At 43.8% G+C, this 15,798-nt stretch overlaps 1 protein-coding gene across 1 annotated transcript; it reads left to right on the forward strand.

Moving 5' to 3' along the window:
* The first annotated feature begins 8,623 nt into the window (after positions 1–8,623).
* Positions 8,624–14,280, forward strand: trib1 (tribbles pseudokinase 1). The gene is made up of 3 exons (XM_062486886.1): positions 8,624–9,351; positions 9,989–10,281; positions 13,258–14,280. The coding sequence occupies exons 1-3, from the start codon at positions 9,058–9,060 to the stop codon at positions 13,727–13,729; spliced, it is 1,059 nt and encodes a 352-aa protein (XP_062342870.1). The 5' UTR covers positions 8,624–9,057; the 3' UTR covers positions 13,730–14,280.
* Positions 14,281–15,798: the final 1,518 nt, after the last annotated feature.

Genomic DNA, 15,798 nt, shown 5'->3' on the forward strand with positions numbered 1-15,798 from the left:
AACCTAATGTAAGTCAAATGAAGATCTCTGATGTTATATGAATTTCCTTCCTGTCTATTTTTAGGATTTTTGGATGACTTTTAGTATTTGTAGTATTAGTATAATACATTTTTGCAAGTAAGAAGAAAGGGTTTGTTCCAAAGATGGATGCCAAAGGGCTTGGACTTTTTAACCATTAGCAACTGTGGCACGTATCTGGTAATGTGGTGCAGCATGTTGCATGTCTTCAAACAGAACGTGAACTGCTTACTCCATGCAAGTAAGGCTGTGTGAAGGTCCGAAATGGTTTCGTCACATTGCATCAATCATTCAGGAATGCAAACACGACAAGTGGCACACGCCAGAACACTTTCCTCCCTCACGTTATGGACCTCCAGAAAGGGAGGTGGAAAGATGGAGAGCTGAGAGAACTAGAGAGGGTACAATTTCTGGGGAAATTGTAGGGTGTGCTTGCTTGCGTCGGTTGCACAGGGGTCCGTTTTTGAATGACATTTTTACAACTGATTTCTGTATATTTTATATGAAAATGCATACTTATTATTTATAAAGATTAAATAGATTTAAAAGCATTTTTTTTTGCTGCTCATTTACAACTGAAAATACGAGTGAAGTGTAGAATGAAATAGATGTCTTCTCATTTCCCCTGCAAGAGGCAGCCTCATCGTTGAATCAAAACGAATAAATTTGGCAGACCGGTGTAAAAATGGACCTAATCTCTATGACTTGAACGTCATTTTAAGTTTTTCCCTTCTCGTGATATTTTCAGGCATGTAGCCTACTCATTGCATTCATTCATTAATAAAGAACCCCCTTTGAAGATTATTCTACGACGTTATCCGGCAGTAGAAGATGGAATCGCGATTCAGACAGTCCCATCTGCTAACTGAACATATGCCCCCCAAAACGTAAATAAGCTTGACATTTATTTAGTGGAAAATCGCTCATTCATAAAAAGCTCACTGGTAGCGATCATTGTCAGTAACAACGCAAAATGCGATATAGCCCTGTGTGGAGAAGCTGCCCCGGTAAATTGTACTACTACGGTACAGTACTAGAAGACTACTACTGCTGTGTTCGTCTTGGTAGCGATTGCGTTGGTTGAATTGGATTTAACGTTCCGTTGTACGGTTTAGGCTGAAATTAATTATTTTCATGAACAGATTGACAACGTTTAGGCTGTGGCAATGAAGTTCAGGTTAGTAGTTAGATAGACTTTTGATTTAAGTAAGGGGAGTGCCGAACATGTTCTGTCGCAGTTTGACTTCCTACAGCTGTGTAGATGTTTTTGTAGTGTCTCGCGTAGGCTACAGCGTTGCAATGAGCAACACTGGTTTGAAACCACAGGTAATGATAATTTCACCCACAAATCGTTTACTTGTAATGTAATGTCATAATAAATCCTACAACGAAAATGTATTTGTGAGGAATGTTTATTTTAAAGATTGAAAACAGATGCATCATAGACCACTGTAGTATGTGTTGCCCGGGCAACAGAGGCTAATGTCATGATGCTAATGCTTCAGTGAAATAGTAGACTACCGTTTCCAAAAGTAGATGTGGGCCTACTTCCTTAATAATATCAGCTAATATTGTACATTACATTTCATAATTGTGTTTCACATCACAAAGTAAAATTAGTAAATAGTTATCACCCTGGCCTCTTTGCTTGTGGCGTTCCTGCAGCTGCCTTGCAGTAAAGCTATAGTTAGCCTAGCTATCTCCCAAGTTAACAGATGTGAAACGAATGTTCTGCTACAGGTAGTCACGCGTGTTTTCGTGACGTTAGTGACGTAGTGACGTTAGTAACGTCAGTGACTGTGGCTAGCAAATTAGCCACCGTTAGCTTCACTTTTCACCACAAAAACGCAATTTCTACTTAAACCATGCAACGGAACGTAAATAAAAATACAACCAACGCAATCGCTACCAAGACGAACCTTTTGAACCTCCCCTCCAACACTGCGTGAAGCGAGCGGTGAGCGATCACGGTGGTCTTCTTGTCTTTATTTTTATATAATCCTCATTCTTTTATCATGAGCATTGCAGAAGCCTGGTGTTTTATTGCATCTTTCTACCCTTAACAGGCCAAGTGTCAGAATCCCAGTTGGTGAGTATCTCTCTCTCTCTCTCTCTCTCTCTCTCTCTCTCTCTCTCTCTCTCTCTCTCTCTCTCTCTCTCTCTCTCTGTTTCTGTGCACCCTCTTTCTCTCACACTCGCTTGCTTACTCTACCCCCTCCCCCCTCTCTCTCTCTTCCCAGCAGCTGTCTGTTTCTACTTACCTTCCAACCTCAGGGAAAAATATTTACCCCTGAAAATGAAGAGGATAACTTTCCGTCTCTTGCTTTGTTCCAGTGGCATCTGGCTTGTGTTAAGACAGCACGTCTCCGCTGTTTATGTGTGAGGTGGGATGATGAGGTTGATAGCATTAATACCAACATAGAAACAAGTAACCTTCCACTCCCTGATTGTCCTTCCTTTGCCTCAGAGGATGCCCAGTGTGGCTGCTTCCACCCGACCACAAAGCACACACACTTACTCGCACATCAAATCTCGGTGTGAGAACTTTCACCACATATTAAATAGATTTTGTTCCAGAACCACATTCAAGGCTGAGGTTATGTGCAATTTATTGTGTGTAGGCCTTTACTCCTAACTGGTTCATACCCATAGCCATTCTAATTTTCTTCGTTTACTGACCCTCTTCTATGTGCTTTACCTTGAAGTCATTCAATAGATTGCCTGAAGCTTTACGAAAGACTGTATTAAAGCCCACTCTTAACTCAGTGTGGTGGCTTTTGGCCAGACTGTTGGTCACAGTTCTTAACAGTGACAGGTTCAACCCAGGTTCAAACAACAATGTTGAATTTGAGCACATTTCCATTTGCTCTTTATTTTTTCCCCAAAACAGTTGACAGTTTTGTCTCGTGTCTCAACCACTCGTCTCGACTGGAGTTTAAAAGAGCAAAAGTGTCATCAAACTAGTTTCTTTTCATACATCTCCTGACAAGATTTCTTTCTGAAATCGAAAAGCGGTGCCTTGATTTTCTTTTTTGTTGATGGAGCTGACTCCATCTTGTCGTGGCAGAGGTCCAGAGCAGGTTCAAGTGATTCTTCAGATCCATGGCCAGCTTCAGTGAAGGAGAACCTGTCGAATCACAGATGGAGACAGGTGGATACCTGAAAGGAGCAAGAGACGCGACAGAACACTACAGCTTCTCCGGTACCTCCGAATTACAGAAAGAAGAAAACACATTGATAAAAAAAACAAAACACGCTGAACACGATTGAACTGAATCATGTTTCACATTTTTTATTCATGTGTTTCTTGTTGCTGTTGAGGTAAGTGTAGATTGTGTGAAGCCTAAACATTTGATGTGTTAACTGAGCCGAGCTATTGATAGTGGCAAGAATAGACTGGAAACACTTTGTCCGGGTTGTCTTCGTGATGGTCAGTCACGACTCTCCTCAAGTGTTCCTTGATGTGTGAGTGAGAGAGAGAGAGAGAGAGAGAGAGAGAGAGAGAGAGAGAGAGAGAGAGAGAGACTGAAAGAGGAACCTGACAGCCTTACAAAGCATCTGATTAATATGAATATGCACACACAAACCCTCACACACACACACATCCGGGGGTGACAGAGTGGCTGGACATGACAGCTCATGCCTGCACTCTCTATTATTACTACTATTATGAACAATAATGCACGTTTCCTCCCTCATTAATGACCTCAGCCCACACAATAACATTACACCGACAGGCCTGCAGTTCAGCTACAGACATATCTGTATGTGTAATACAGCTGTCTGGCGAACTGAAGGATGGGTGACTAGTTAGCTGGTTGGCTGGCTTGTAGATTGGTTAGGTGGGTGACTTCCCAGCCAGCTTTTTGTTCTTTTTTTGTATAACTGACTGTCTACTTAATGGCCTGACTGGCTCGAGTGAGTATGTGAGGGAGTGACTGGTTGACTGTTTATAAGGTTGACTAGTGAACTGACTGACTGACCAGTGACTCAGTTAACTGGCTGACTGATTGTTACTGGAAGACTGACTGGCAGTTAACTCACCCTCACTGCCTCACTCTGAGACACACACTCCTTAGAATGTCATTACTTGTGGTCGTGACTATCATGCACCTGGTGATAGGAAGACTCAATAAAGTCCCTCATTGGGTATTTTGAGAGGAGACTAATGGTGGCAGCGACACTCTCAATCAAATGGTTTGTCTTGTGGACATACATACACTGTCTCTCTATTCTCAGAAACCGTAGCCCTCAATCGCTTGGTAGTGTTTCCAGATACATGGGAAAGAATTGGCCAGTGCTTTCATGGGATTATGTGAGTAAATCGCCTTCTACAAAGTGGAGCAGCACTGAGAGCCATTGAAATCCTATTACATGGGATATTTTCCCCCAATTAATTGCCTTTTGAATGGTGAGCCCTCTCTCTCACACACACAATTTCATCTCTCTATCTCTCCCACTGAAACAAATTGAGTGAGGGAGTTTGAGTTTTGTGCCAAATGGGGGATGATTCCAGACCATATTCTGTTCAGTCTTCCTATCTTACTTTCTCTATATGGAGTATAGGAGGAGTCTGGACTATATCCATTCCATATTCAACAAATTAAACCTTCTAGTTCATTAAGGTAGACTACTCGAGTAGTTTGGACTCAATTATTTGAGTACAAATACTTCTTTTGTAGGATGGTTCTAATTCACAACAACTCTCTCCCTCTATCTCTCTCTCTTTCAATCCATGGGATCATGTGAAGTCACACTGTGATGCAATGGCCGGAGGACTTTGTTTTCCCAGTCATTACTGCTGAGAGAGTGAGAGTGTTGAAATAAGAGATAGGCAGAGGAGTTCTGAGAGCTCATTTCTTTTGAAATTGTCCTTAACTTCCGTGAGTGGCCAAAGGTACTGCTGGTTTGTCACCATCATCATTACCGTCTCCATCATCATTACCATCTTTCCAGATTATGATCATGGGTTTAATGTTCCCGGCCATAAGATGCAAGACGTTTCTGTCTACATACTGTCCAGTACATATTGAACAGGTGAACACCTGCACACTGTTCTCAGCTACAATTCAATTCAGTTCAACATCTTTACTGTCAGAAACACATACCGTGTATGTTGTTTAACACCGCTTTTCCTCTTGTCATGAAGCCAGAGTCTGTGGGCTTGAAGACGAAGATGCAGTCTGTACACTCACTTTCAACCAACGTTGTGATCCCCAGAGAGTCTGATGCACCCTTGCACCAGACTGACAGATTCTCACACTACTTCCACATTCCTGTCGTAGTGACATCATAATACGGCCCCAACCAAAACCAGAGGGGGAAGGGGTTTACCCAGGGGGGGGGGGGTTACCCTCACAGATTTGCTAGTGAAACAGCTGGTTTAACATCCTTTCGATTGGCCAACGCACTCATTCTCCACACCGCCACTTCCTGTTTGCAACAGGAAAAGCAGTGAGTCATCGCCCAGTGGCTCTTTGGCAGTGATGTCATTAGGCTGCCAACGAGAGACAGTATGATATACTGTGGTGGCTTATGATGTGGTCGCTGTCATTTTTAGACTTCTCTTTTATTCACTGACCGTCACATTTACTGTCATTTGTTTCTGGTATGTTTTTTTAAAGGATCTTTGGGAACGGCCACGCTTAGCCCACGTTGCCCTGGTCTAGCAGAATTTTTACGCTCCTAATTGTTTCCCAGAAGATCGCTGTCTGAGAAGAAACTAAGGAAACGGCTGATTAAAATGCTTGTGATGACGTGTACAGTGGTAGATAGATATCTTACAACACATACTCCCACACAAACATTTTTACAAATCTGACAGGGAAAATGATCTGCTCTAATTATCCTGTCAAAGGATAGAAAGATGGAATATAGGCCTGGAGGAGGAGTCTGCCGTACGTCCACATCAAAATAATTTCAACCTTCTGGTTCAGTCAGGTAGACTTGGGGAATAGTTTAGCAGAAATGATTTATTGACCTAGTATGATATTTTGCTGAATAGCTGTGCTTCAGCTCACTGCCTGAGAAATCCCACAACAATGGGGTGTCTATACCTGTGTGTTTTTATTACCTGTGTGTTTTTATCATGCAGAAAAGTGCTGGAAAGTGCTTGAAATCTCAGGACTTCTTTATGCACGCTGTCCCAAAAGCCAGAACAAAAATGGGAAGAAGGGCTTTTATGTATTGGGCACCCTTATCATCGAATTTGTTGCAGAATGATTTAAAGCTCAAAGAACTGATACCACTTCTGCTTTTAAATCTAAAATGAAAGAAATAGAGGCAGGTTCCCAAAAATGGCAATGTTTTTAAATTACCTAGGTCACGTAACTGACTCTTAGTTTTATTTTATTTGTCTCATTTTGTGTTCTTCTGTCTATACCTATGTTTTTTTTATGTTGCCTGTCTTGGCCAAGTCTCCCTTGAAAAATAGATTTTTAATCTCAATGGGACTCTCCTGGTAAAATAAAGGATACAAAATAAAATAAGAAATATTAGGCTACAATCCAAAATGTTGACTGCTTGGACTAACTCTTGAGAGTCCTTGCAGACATTGATCCCTTTCTTGTCAGATAAATACAGTTTATTGTGGTTGGTAACAAATTATTGTTCTGCCTTAGTTTATTGTAGGTAGCGTTCAATCCTTCAAGCCTTTACAAGTCCCTGTGTGTTCCATACAGTACTCACCCTGCTCTCCAATTAGATCTGTTTCAGCACACAGGGGTCAAAGTTCAACTATTATTACTATGGAGATGTCTTGTGTGTCTATGTCAGATGCACAACCTTAAGCCTCAAGTAGACAATAATTTCCACCCATTCTGGCTGACAGCCACATCAGATTGAGCTATTCGCAGTCAAGGCGATCAATTTCCACTGTCTCTCCACTGGCAATGGTGAGTGAGTCAGCTAATTATACCTGACCTGAAAAGTGTTTTCTCACCTGAATCTCTCTTAAATGCGACAAACATTCACACATACAGGACATGACATTTTACATTTGTGAACACAAACCCTCACACATGCATACACCACAACCTATGCAAACACCACGATGTTACCACAACCAGCACACTACATCCACACACTGTGTGTTCCACAACATAATTCCTGGCCCACACATTATGTGTTCCACAACCACAATAATGCATACACACACACACACCCAATATCCTTGTCCAATCGTGAAAACTAGCCCTTCACAAAACTAACCAGCTCTCTCGCTCTGTATTTTCAAAAAAACTCTCTTTTACATGGCAATTCATATGCCAAACTGAACGACAAAGCGCGAGAGAGAGAGACAGAGAGAGAGAGAGAAAGAGAGAGGGCTGTGTGATTAGAAACCTGTTTGCTGCCTGCTCCCTGGCATGACAAGCACAAGCGTCAGTGGGGTGACTCACCTACTGTACTGTAGCGAGGCGACCACGGCACAAAGAATGCAGTAGCCTCTAAAAATAACTGCATCCCCAGTCCTGTTGAACTGAACACAACTTTCATCCTTATTTGGATCATTGACTGGCAATAGCTTCACGTACACATTCAGAGAGCACACACATAGTACACACACACACAAAGGACATACACTGGAACACCAGTTGCAGCTATAGTGAATGTTCAGGGTGGCGAGAAAAATCTCTGGTGAAGTGTTAGGGTGATCCTTGCATGCTCACTGCTCTGTGATCAGGGTTACATTGTCCCACCAAAAATAATGACGCTGGTCTTGCAGAGGGTGCACTGATCTAGGGTCTGTGCTGTTTTACTCTGGAGCACCCTATTAGAAACTGGCGGTTTAGCTTGGTTGTTTGTTGGACAGTTGCCCGTTTGTTGTTGTCATTGAGATTGGGTAGACTGAAGCTCACATCAATGACCAGTAAGTCAGAAGAACTGCTGGCTGTCTCCTTTTGAGGTCAGAATTGGTGTGTAAGCAAAGTATCCACCAGTGGTTTACAATATCGTTTGTTCTTTGTGGTTTTGGGTTGAGTTGCGTGGAGTTTTGGGGGAATACACCGTCCATACAGACTATAATTTGGTTCTCAAGAAAGCGGGTGATTTTATTGTGCATGCTAAGCCTGTACCTTGAGGTGGAAAAGGCCAGGACTCACGTGGATCCAGTATGCGAGCACTAAACATGTATGGGATGAGTCATAGAGGAAACAAGCACACCAATAATACTGTACGTGAACATACCTGTGTGGAGTGTTTGTATCTAGCGTAGCATTTGACATTATTATTAACATTACAGACCGTATTCCACAGTACTGTAGTCAGTGTGAATTGCACGGTTACATAAATGTGGAACATTTTCATGTTTTCCTGTGAAGAGGAACTCTCGAAATCAAGAACTGTCAATTGTCTGACACTGCGTTTTGATGGGAAAGAAGGGACGATTTATACATTATGTATTTCCCGATTTCCCTCACGTGGTTTGATTTCCCAATATCACAAAATTATGTAGTATGCTATTTACAAAAACGCCCCATTAACGTTGCCTAATTTACGTGGTCTTGTGTACAGTAGGCTAATAGCCAATCAGTGGTCCGGTGCAGATAAAAAGGCTACTGAATCAAACCGGCAATTCTAGAATTCATTGAGGATTGCTCAATCGTTGTGTGTCATTAAAGAGGCAAGACCGGGCGGAGTTCCAGTTGCACTGCTTTAGCGCCGGGCTTTGAGAATCAACACCAATGCTCTCACTGCGAGACGGTCTCTCACTGGGTTAGCGGGGCAGACCTACGCTCAGAATTTCTCACCAAAAAGTACAGCGCGCTTTCACGGGCTTCTGCGTTCAGAGAGACGAAGTGGAACCCGTAGAGGAATATCGCCAAAAACAACACAGATAGAATCTGAGACAAGTTGGAAGGAATATATTGTTTTATCGCGATGCATGCATAAATATTTTTCCAGTGACAGATCGATCACCTTGCTGTTTAATGCCAACCAAGAACTGCTATATGGATTGTGCAATTTGTAAATTGTCTCGGTGATCCAACGGAACAGACTGACATTGTTTTCACGCGTAGCTGATCTACTTTGTTTCTCACGATGAACATTCAGTGGAGTAGTCCGATGGCTTGTACCCGCACTGGAAGGTTGGGACATAAACGGGTGGACTCTGACGAGCCGGTCTCCAAATGCGCCAGGCTTAGCGACTCATCGGGTGACGCTGGACTGCTCGGTAGCTCACCGGGGTCCCCGGTCTCCACCATCCCCGTAACTGATCCTGCAACCCATCAAGGTCCGCTACGGATCGGTCCGTTTTTACTTCTACCTCTGGCCGATCGAGAAGGAATGCACAGCGCTTTGAACATGGACTCGGAAGAGGAGCTTGTCTGCAAGGTTGGCGAGGAACTATTCATTGTGCAATTTCTTTGAATGAATGCTGTTTCCATGATGTCATGGGTTGCTCAAATTTGCAATTGCGTAAAATGTGACGAGATTAGCTGAATATTTGTAAACCTAAACGATTACAAGAAATGCCATGACTCTGTAAGCCTATATAGCCTAATTATAATTGCATATAGTCTCGTTGACATCCAATTAAACACGTCAGTTAAATCACTGTTACTGAGCAGACTCGTGCTCCAATTAGGCTACACTTTGGAAATTATAACAGCCTATCATCTGGCTGGATCGGTTCACCTGCCATTAGAGCTAACTTAGGCTATGACTTCCCATTCCGTGTCTATCAACTCCAGTCATCAGTATACACGTCACTGACATGCCACGCCATCCACGAATATGCAATGCAAACAACTAAATAGAAGTGAGAGGCCGTGAGGCATGATGAGTGCGCAAAAGCCCAACCCAGTGTAATCGAATTACGTTTCGGTTGTTGTTGTTCATGCAAGGCACAATTCAATTGAGCCTTTCTTTACGGACTTAACACAACTCAAACACCAAAACATGAACTCTCTCTCTCGTCCCTTCCAGTTGGTTGTTCATCAAGCATGTTTTCGGTTTCTCCCTCTCTCAGGTTTTTGACATGAGCGTGTATCAGGAAAAGGTGAGAGCCTATACTTCTCTACCGGGACACAAGAACGTCGCCTTCATCCGAGACATAGTCCTGGGCGAGCGCAAGGCCTACGTCTTCCTGGAGAAGGACCACGGCGACATGCACACGCTGGTCAAGAGCTGCCGAAGGCTGGACGAGGAGCGGGCGTCGCGTCTCTTCCACCAGGTAGCGTCAGCGGTCGCCCACTGTCACCAAGGCGGCGTGGTCCTCGGGGACCTGAAGCTTCGCAAGTTTGTGTTCTCTGACGAGAAAAGGTAAGAGGGAGCTCACAAACATTAGGGGGTTTTAGTGAGTTTGAGTCATGTGCTTCTCCACTCCCGGTATCAAAAGTTTCTCTTCCTGGTCGGTACCAAGGAATGCTTGGTACCGAAGAAGGAACTGTGAGTCACATGTGACAGAATGTGGGTTCCGTTTGTAACATGGAATTCTGGGTATTCTTTCGTTCTCAGTGGTGCAGTAGTTTTGGGTTTAAACGCCAAATATGACACAGCTGTCACTTCCTTGTTTATGCATTTCATGGTCCTTGAATAACACAGGTAGCCTATCATAAACAGGTTTCACAATGTTGTCCTATCTCAGGCCCCTTACTTTTGTCAACGAATCAACTGGAACTTGATTAGATAAGCCGGGAGTGCTTGTTCAGGAATCACTACGGCTTGTGCAACAGTTGGAGGATACATGAACCAAGATTCTACCAATAAGGCAATTATGTGTAGGCCTACACTGATATGATCAGTTTGTCTGGATCTAGACAGAGAACCCAGACACCAACAGCAGGAGGCATGTGCGTGTTTGCGCGCCAATCGAGTGGGTGTTTAATTGTCAGTGTGAGATGAGCCTGGGAACAGGGAGAGGGAGACTGAAAGAAATCTGGCTTGGGTTATAGCCATAGACTAACTATGAAATAGTAGACTACAACCTACTTTGTACACCATATTTACCTACATTTAATTCTAACTTTATTGATTAAAGGGTGTTCTGTGCCAATGCCAAATAGGCCTATTGACGCAGTGGTAATTGTAGTCTACAATAATCCCACAATAAAATAGGTAGAGAAATACAAAGGTAGGCGGTCCAACCATAGCTTTATTTATCAGAAGGAGATTTGACACAATGTGATTGCTGTAGCCTGTTGAGACACCATAATGCATTCACAAAACCAGGTGCAAAGTTTGTATCTGTTTTTGCCAAACGAGGTAATTCAAATAATTACCTGTATGTTTATTTATAGGGTTAATATGTGTCACCTTTTCCTGATACTTAAATGTTTGGTTTCATTTCAGAATCAAGAATGAGCAAATATCAGTCTAAAGAATAGTTTAACATGACACTTATATTATTAATTAGTGTCTGATAAAACGAGGATAAGTCTTCGATTTATGGAAATTAGCCACATATTTTAGTATTTGTTGTGCTCTCTGGTACGTCTTTGTGTAGCCTACTCTTAAGAGTAGACTATATACATATATATATATATATATATATACATATATATATACATACTGTATACAGAATATGACAATTACACAACTCCAGCTCCAGCATACAAAACTATTTGCCACCTCTTCCTCCACGTGTCAATCTATTTTCGGTAAAACTCTTGCTCTTTCAATAAGCGAGCTTTCAATAGGACTGTATCAGGAAAAGGTGAGAGCCTATACTTCTCTACCGGGACACAAGAACGTCGCCTTCATCCGAGACATAGTCCTGGACAGGGACAGTCCGTTGCAACATCCACATTCTCTCGCCGTGACCTTTTGAGAGCAAGGGCAGAGTGGACTAATGAAAGCAGACAGCCAGCGTAAGAGAAGAGACTTGGGAGTCGCGCCACTGGTAGAAATACTGGTGGAGGAATGAGTCACGCGTTAAAGCGAGCGGCCAGGCAAACATGTTAGCGGTTATTAACCGGAGGCGGAGGGGAGGGAGACAATGGACAGCTTTTTGCCGAGCTGTTGACATAGGTCCTCCTGGTGAGCCGTTGACATTGCGCATCCAACTTGCTTTCTGGATCCGCTCGACCCTGTTGACCCATGGCGTTCAAAGAAAATAAACATTGGATGACACAGGTCTCTGCATGCCTGCCTGAGCACGTAACATATCAGATTGTATACTGTAGTCTTTAACCTGCTGATGCACCTGGCTGGCAAATCAATTAGATTTCAAAATCTATACTTTGATTGTGGTTTGTTTGAACTTTAATCTAACAAATTTAGGTTTGTTTCTGTTTTGCTGTAATCTGTCTGAAGAAAAGCAGAAAACTGACATTTTCAATCATAGTGAGACTACTAAAGGTTAAGAACGATGATAATAATAATAATAATAATAGATTGTCAGTTCGTTTTGCTGCTACCTATTATTTAACCAATCAAATCGAAAAAGGATGTAACTGCATCGGCAGTGCACCATAAAATGGGCTTTTGTTTAGCTGCGTCTGTCTCCGTCAATACTTGGAGCAGTTAGAATACCAGGATGACTCGTGTTGCGAAACATGTTATGTTCTATCGTCGACCCAGCCTTCCCACGTGTCACTAATGCAACAGCAGCACAGTTGGGGTGTAATTATGGGATGGTGGACGCCAAGAGCCACAGACCCAGGTGCAGTTCGATAGCTCCGTCTTGAAGAGATACATCCTCTCTTCACCTCATGGGGATGACTCACTCTCTCCTCTCTCTCTCTGCAGTGGGGGGGGGCTAGTAGTGTGTCTTACAGCACACTATTGCACTGTGATGAAACTCCACACTGTCTGTCTTGGATGTGTGTTGACAGAACTGAGTGCGCGTGGACGTGTGCCCTAAGGTAGTTGGTAGCTCGTGTACTACGGCAGCTGTTTCTGACCATACCAAAATGGTGTGCACATTTTCCAACATTTAAACTGTGACTGGGGTGTCACAGATCTCCGAGATGTTTCACTTATCACCGTGTTAAACACAATCCTTGTCAAGAACAGAAAGCCCTGCTCAATGCCATCACCAACAGATGTTGGCACTTGTGAGAGATTATAACTATGAATATGTGAATAAACATGTTCCTCAAACATCTCAATCCCAAATTGCAAGGTAGAAGGTTGTGCGTTTTATAATAATCTTGTTTATCTCCCAGCAGAAGCATTGACAAAAGCAGTGTAGCAAAGCTCGTATAAAACGGCTAATCCCAACCCCACAAACCCATCAATCCTTTTCCTAATCTGGTAGCACCCTCTAACCATTCCCCCTGTTTTCTCTGCTGCCAGGACCCAGGTGAAACTAGAGGGTCTGGAGGACTGCCGCGTGCTGGAGCACCCGGACGACGACCTCCTGTCCGACACGCACGGCTGCCCCGCCTACGTCAGCCCCGAGATCCTCAGTGGCTCGGCTCCGTACTCGGGCAAGGCGGCGGACGTCTGGAGCCTGGGGGTCATGCTGTACACCATGCTGGTGGGGCGCTACCCCTTCCACGACCCGGACCCGGCCACCCTCTTTTCCAAGATCCGCAGGGGCCAGTGCTGCCTGCCGGAAGGCCTCTCCCCCAGAGCCAAGTGCCTCCTGAGGGGGCTTCTGAGGAAGGATCCGTGGGAGCGACTCACGGCTGCGGAGGCGCTCAACCACCCGTGGTTCCGCGCCCCATCCTTGGGGGAAACGCAGCAGTGCGAGCAGGATGTAAGCTTGGCGGAACAGACTGTACCTTCCTTCCATGTGGACGAGGAGGCCGATCTGTTCTCGTGATAGACCCAACACACTGGTGCTGACACAAGACAGACCCCCCCCCCCCCCCCCCCCAAAAAAAAAAAAAAAAAAAAAAACAGAGGCAAAAAAACACAGAATCTTAAGGGATGTTGCCGACGTCTGCACTTTTTCCGAGCGCCACGTTGGTCACTGCGTACCGTCGTGTCTGTACGTCCAGCTTTTGTTCCGAGTACTGTATTTGTTATCTGTGTTAGCAAAAGGGCATTTGTACACAATGATTGTTGTGCATAGTGTGTACGTTTGTGTGTGAGTTCACAAATCATTTGGTGCTATGAAAAAAGACGAAATAGGAGAAGGAAAAAAAAAAGAAGCTCACGTGACGCGCCTGTACGAGCGGCTCGTCCGGATAAAGCCGGCACTGGAGGCTGTAGAGGAGAAGAGGGGTGTCGGTGCCGTCACTAACCCTTTCCCTGAGTCCCCGGGATTCAGAAGGCATTAAACGAGGAGCCGAGAAACGAGGAGACAGAGCTGTGAGCTTCCTCCCGTTCCCCAGGCCAGAGGCACACGACTGACTCACCAACCGACTGCTGGGGAGAAGAAGAAAAGAAAAGAAAAAAACATTAGCTCGATGGCTCACCGCTAGGCTGGCAGAGAGACAGAGATGGGGGATGACTTTACGTGTCGCACACAGAGCGCTCTGACAGAGAGAAACACCAGACTGAAAGCTTATAAATGGGATGGTTGATAACACGGCAGCAGGGGAGAGTAAAGGGTGAGAGTTCTCTGACTGAGATGAGGGAACTTTTCATGTGATGCACATGCTAACCTGCCTCAGGGGGAGGGGCGGAGGTGCGGCTTGTTCACTCAAAAATGTATTTTTTAATTTCACAGCTGTGCATAATCTCTACCCTGCAGTAGCTTGCAATACTAACCTCAAGGATATTTTACCCATAAGTCATAACAGGTTTCCATGGTCTGAATCATGTTAAAGACCAAACTGCACCAGGACTTTGCCTTATAGACGTGAAACACATAAATTGTAAAAAAACAAACAAGAAATGACATTTGTGATCTTGTCTTTTGCTGCACAACCTTTTGGTGAAAATCCATTGGGAGAAACATACATTCTTTCGTCTCAGAGTGTGTGTGGAGTTGGTGCACCATGTGACAGACTGACCTTTTCCAAGCATTAAGCTCTTCTGGTTTATGCTGATAGCACGCTTTTGATCTACGTCAATCCTCTGAAATACTATAGCAGCCAAGCTAACCAGAGTCCAAACACAGCCTGTGCTTAGATACAGTGTGAGAACATGTACCAGAACATGAGTCCTTGGTGTAGAGGTTAGATGACCACGCAAAAGTCAGTAAATAGAATGATCCGAAAAGACCTGCGAGCTTGTGTTTGCTTGCCCAATTGACCACTTATATCCCTAAACGTAGAGGTATAAACCCTTTGGGAGATGCAGAAGAACCAGTGTCTAACACGGAAACTCTGACACGAAACATGCAAATCGGTGTTCAAGCCTCATTCATGTTTATGAGGAACCTGAAGTACCATGTGTTCTCCCTGCTTGCCCGACCATAATATTTGAGGTCTGACGCAACTTTTCAGTTAACCTAGAAGACACTGCAGTGTCAACGTCCATTTCTGGACTGTAAATACGCCAAACAGGGTTGCAAAGCCGTACCTCTCATTATGTTCTTTAAGCTGCGTAAATGCATATTTGAAGACATTTTCAGGTGGTGGTTTCATGACGAGTTATGACAATGACTCAATACCTTGGCATATCAATGATATCATTTTGGTCTCAGAATATCAGTGAATAGTGTACGCACCACTGAAAACTGTCGATCCATTGAGACATTCATGACGGTTGATCGATGATAGTGATGTTCCAAGTTCTTAACTAAACTGCTTTTCATGTTTTGTTTATGTACAATGGCCAGTACTGTTTTTATTGATGTTCGGCCAAACTCTAGACTTCAGTATTTTCCTTTTTTTTCCTCTAAACCTTTTAGTAGAACATGTTTCTCAGAGAAGTGCTGTTGGATAGAGTGAGTCACATGTGCATGGCATGTGAAGTTAACTGACACGGGTGCATCATGTT

The sequence above is a fragment of the Osmerus eperlanus genome, chromosome 20, assembly GCF_963692335.1.
Source record: "Osmerus eperlanus chromosome 20, fOsmEpe2.1, whole genome shotgun sequence".
Taxonomy (NCBI): Eukaryota; Metazoa; Chordata; class Actinopteri; order Osmeriformes; family Osmeridae; genus Osmerus; species Osmerus eperlanus.